Raw genomic sequence first — 4,735 nt, forward strand, 5'->3', positions numbered from 1 at the left:
TCACCTCCAGGATTTCAGAAGGACCTGTTCGTGGTGAAAGGTCACCCGCCCCAGACAGTTTGCCCTCCCTGACAGTGTCAGCTTATTGCTATAATTGGTGTTTTCATTGCTCAGCCACCTAACGGAAAACCTAACACAAATAAACATGCAGCCAGTCACAATATTTAATTATTGTACATCCAAAAGAAAACAAGCGAGTCATTCTAAAATAAAGCGAGCGGAAATTTTCTTTCACAAAACAAGCATTTTTGTACATCAGCCGGGCGTTATATACATGCAAACGATCGACATTATCTAATTTCACAGAATGTTTTGTCAGGAGATCCCACCTCCAGTTCAGATCTTAAACAGAGCGGCTTGTCAATGTTACAGTCAAAGTTAGAGTGGTGCTGGAAAAGCACAGCAGGCCAGGCAGTATCTGAGAAGCAGGAAATATCGACGTTTCGGGCAAAAGCCCTTCATCCTGCTCCTGGGATGCTGCCTGACCTGCTGTGCTTTTCCAGCGACACTCTAACCTTGAGTCTGATCTCCAGTATCTGCAGCACCCACTTCTGTCTTGTCAATGTTACAGTGTCTCGCTTATTTCGCTCTTGTCCAAGTTTTGATTCCAACAAACCAGGTTCCATCAGGACAGCAAAAGTCACATCCATTAAAAATGACCAGGCAGGCAGCGGAATAAATTCCTGTCCCAGACCCGGTTTGTGTAAATTCCTGTCCCAGTGCAGTGGGATTGGCGGCCGTTTGGAAACAAGGTGTTCGAGGGACGGTTCGCTCCCTGAGGCAGTGTTGGTTTAATTGATGACACGGAAACCCTGGTGATTGAAAGGGAAGATTCTGCCTGTGTAACAGTCCTCCTGGTCGGCTGCCTGGCCCAGGTAGGTCTCCCCTCCGGGAATGTGTCCACACTGGACGTGGAGCCAGCGCCTGTCCTCACTCAGAATGCGGGTCAGCGCCACGATGTAGCTCAGGGCCATCTGTAAGGTCTCGTATTTGGAGAGTTTCTTGTCCTGGCCCCACTGGGGCACTACTTTCCGGAGCCGGTCGAAGGCGTTGTTCAGACCCTGCATGCGCCTCCTCTCCCGGGCGTTGGCCGCCATTCGCCGGCGGACACAGCTCTGTACCCGGTCAGTCCCGGGCCTGGGCAGGTCCGCAAGCTCCGAGCCGGCTCCTGAACTGCAGGCGGACAGACTGGACTTCATCACTCCTGGATCCGCAGGCTCCCTCTCCCTCTCCCTCTCTCTCTGGAGCTGGGGAGGTGCTGCTTTAAGATCTCGCTCCTCTCTTTCTCCGAGGCGACACTTATTTCGGGGCTGGGATCTTGCTGTGCACTCGCTGGGGGTGCCTGTCTCTCGGGGGGTGTTCAGTAAAACATGCCTTTCCGAGTCGTGATTGTAAAAGTTGAGATGCAGGTTCCAGGAATGGGGTTCCCCGGGACTGGCAGGGAGTTTGACAAAGTTCCCTGGTTTGTCACTGGGGTCTCAGCCTGGGCTCCCTGTTAAACCTGGGCAGCACCGGATGGCCAGCACGTTTAGCCAGTGCCGGCTGCTTTAGCCTGGGATCGCCGTGTTGTTGAGGAGCTGTGGCAGTCAGTGTGTGTTTGGAAGATTTTATAGTGACTGGAACAGGTGGGAACGCGGAGCCAGGCTGACTCCCAGCGGCCGCGCTTCCTGGGAAAGTGCCTTCGCTTCAACAACCCCATCCACCGCCCCCCCCCCCCCCTCCATATGCTTCATCCACCTTCGGCGGGAACTACATCGACAAACCTTCACAATCCCAAAGGGACGGTAACCACACAAATCCTGGCTTTTCCCAATTTTAAAAATCACACCACACCGGGTACACAACCACCTGATGAAGGAGCAGCGCTCCGAAAGCTAGTGCTTCCAAATTAACCTGTTGGACTAGAACCTGGTGTGGTGCGATTTTTAACTTTGGCTTTTAGATAATTTAAATTTAGGAAACGGGAGGCGAAAATATTTGGGAGAGTGTGACAGTCATTCCGTCTGAAAGCACTCGGTATACCGCTCCGACTCAGCATCGCTGAGGGGTTTTGTGTCAAAGTGCGAAATGTGTGCGAGAGGTGTAATCCCACTTTCCCATTTTGCAATGTTAGTCTGAACTATTGTGGACAGGCTGAAACTGTGCCCAACGCACACCCACACAGAGACGCACCCACACACCTACACACAGATACATCCACACACAGACACACCTACACACAGATACATCCACACACAGACACACCTACACACAGATACATCCACACACAGACACACCTACACACAGATACATCCACACACAGACACACCTACACACAGATACATCCACACACAGACACACCTACACACAGATACATCCACACACAGACACACCTACACACAGATACATCCACACACAGACACACCTACACACAGATACATCCACACACAGACACACCTACACACAGATACATCCACACACAGACACACCTACACACAGATACATCCACACACAGACACACCTACACACAGATACATCCACACACAGACACACCTACACACAGATACATCCACACACAGACACACCTACACACAGATACATCCACACACAGACACACCTACACACAGATACATCCACACACAGACACACCTACACACAGATACATCCACACACAGACACACCTACACACAGATACATCCACACACAGACACACCTACACACAGATACATCCACACACAGACACACCTACACACAGATACATCCACACACAGACACACCTACACACAGATACATCCACACACAGACACACCTACACACAGATACATCCACACACAGACACACCTACACACAGATACATCCACACACAGACACACCTACACACAGATACATCCACACACAGACACACCTACACACAGATACATCCACACACAGACACACCTACACACAGATACATCCACACACAGACACACCTACACACAGATACATCCACACACAGACACACCTACACACAGATACATCCACACACAGACACACCTACACACAGATACATCCACACACAGACACACCTACACACAGATACATCCACACACAGACACACCTACACACAGATACATCCACACACAGACACACCTACACACAGATACATCCACACACAGACACACCTACACACAGATACATCCACACACAGACACACCTACACACAGATACATCCACACACAGACACACCTACACACAGATACATCCACACACAGACACACCTACACACAGATACATCCACACACAGACACACCTACACACAGATACATCCACACACAGACACACCTACACACAGATACATCCACACACAGACACACCTACACACAGATACATCCACACACAGACACACCTACACACAGATACATCCACACACAGACACACCTACACACAGATACATCCACACACAGACACACCTACACACAGATACATCCACACACAGACACACCTACACACAGATACATCCACACACAGACACACCTACACACAGATACATCCACACACAGACACACCTACACACAGATACATCCACACACAGACACACCTACCCACCCACACACAGACACCCACACACAGACACCCACCCACACACAGACACCCACACCCACACCCCCACACCCACACACAGACACCCACCCACACACAGACCCATACACACAGAAGAGGGAGACATTCGTCTGCCGCATTGGAAAATTCTAACTGACTTTGTTCCGTGGTGTTTGGGTCTTCCCTCCCTGCTCCCCTTTAGGTTTCCCTCACGATTAAACTTGTAATGATCTGTTTAGAAACACTGACGTTTTCACCGTGTAACCTGCTCAGGGACAGCGCCCAGTGAGTGTGGACACGGCGTGTGTCTAATGCCCGTTCAGATATCAGACCAGGGCCACGTTGATGTACTTTCAAAGGGTTTCACACGCCTTGTTATCTCAGTTTGAGCTGGACAGTCGGCTCCAACCTCCTTTACCCCACCGCCCCAACCTCCTTTACCCCACCGGGGAGGATGCTGGAGATCTGAAACTAAAAATAAACAGAAATTGCTGGCGAAACTCAGCAGCTTTGGCAGCATCTGTGGAGAGAAAGCAGAGTTAACGTTTCCAGTTCAGTGATCCTTCTTCAGAACTGCAGTCCACCCCCTCCTTGCCCTGTTTCTATCACGATAACCAGCCAATGCCTCAAGCCAACCTGCCTCCACCACATTCTCACAGGTTTGCAGTGCCTCCCAGACCCTACCCCCATTCATTCATTTTTCTGGCGGGAATGGTTCCTCACTGTCTACCTCTATCCAGCCCACTCCCATGGTTTCCAAAACCTCAATCCAATCCTCTCAGCCTTCTTCTAAGACCATCATCTGGGGAACAGGGCCAACTTCAATCTAGCCTCATGATTGAAACTTCATCCCGGAACCATTCCTGTAAATTGCTTCTTCACTCTGTCCAGTGTATTCACATCTTTCCTATAAAGTGGCGCCAGCAATTGTACACAAAGCTCCAGCTGAGACCGAACAAGTGTCTTTTACTAACTGGATGTCACCTCCTTGCTCTTGTACTCTGTGCCCCTATCAGTAAAGTCGAGGACACTGTTATGTTTCACTTACTGCTCTCTCCACCTCTGCTGCCACCTTTAATGATCGGTGCACCTTATACAGTCCCTCCAGGCCCCTCAACCCCTCTACCCTGTTTAGAAGTGTACCTCCTGTATTATGTTCTTCTAACCAAAGTGCATC

At 50.2% G+C, this 4,735-nt stretch overlaps 1 protein-coding gene across 1 annotated transcript; it reads right to left on the reverse strand.

Annotated features, from left to right (window-relative positions):
* Positions 1-791: 791 nt before the first annotated feature.
* Positions 792-1,557, reverse strand: LOC122561373 (protein atonal homolog 7-like). The gene has a single exon (XM_043713135.1). The coding sequence runs from the start codon at positions 1,197-1,199 to the stop codon at positions 792-794; it is 408 nt and encodes a 135-aa protein (XP_043569070.1). The 5' UTR covers positions 1,200-1,557.
* Positions 1,558-4,735: the final 3,178 nt, after the last annotated feature.

Source organism: Chiloscyllium plagiosum, chromosome 22 (assembly GCF_004010195.1).
Source record: "Chiloscyllium plagiosum isolate BGI_BamShark_2017 chromosome 22, ASM401019v2, whole genome shotgun sequence".
NCBI classification, from domain to species: Eukaryota; Metazoa; Chordata; class Chondrichthyes; order Orectolobiformes; family Hemiscylliidae; genus Chiloscyllium; species Chiloscyllium plagiosum.

Coding starts and splice junctions, on each gene's coding strand:
- LOC122561373 (XM_043713135.1), bottom strand. CDS start 1,199: ATGAAGTCCAGTCTGTCCGCCTGCAGTTCAGGAGCCGGCTCGGAGCTT.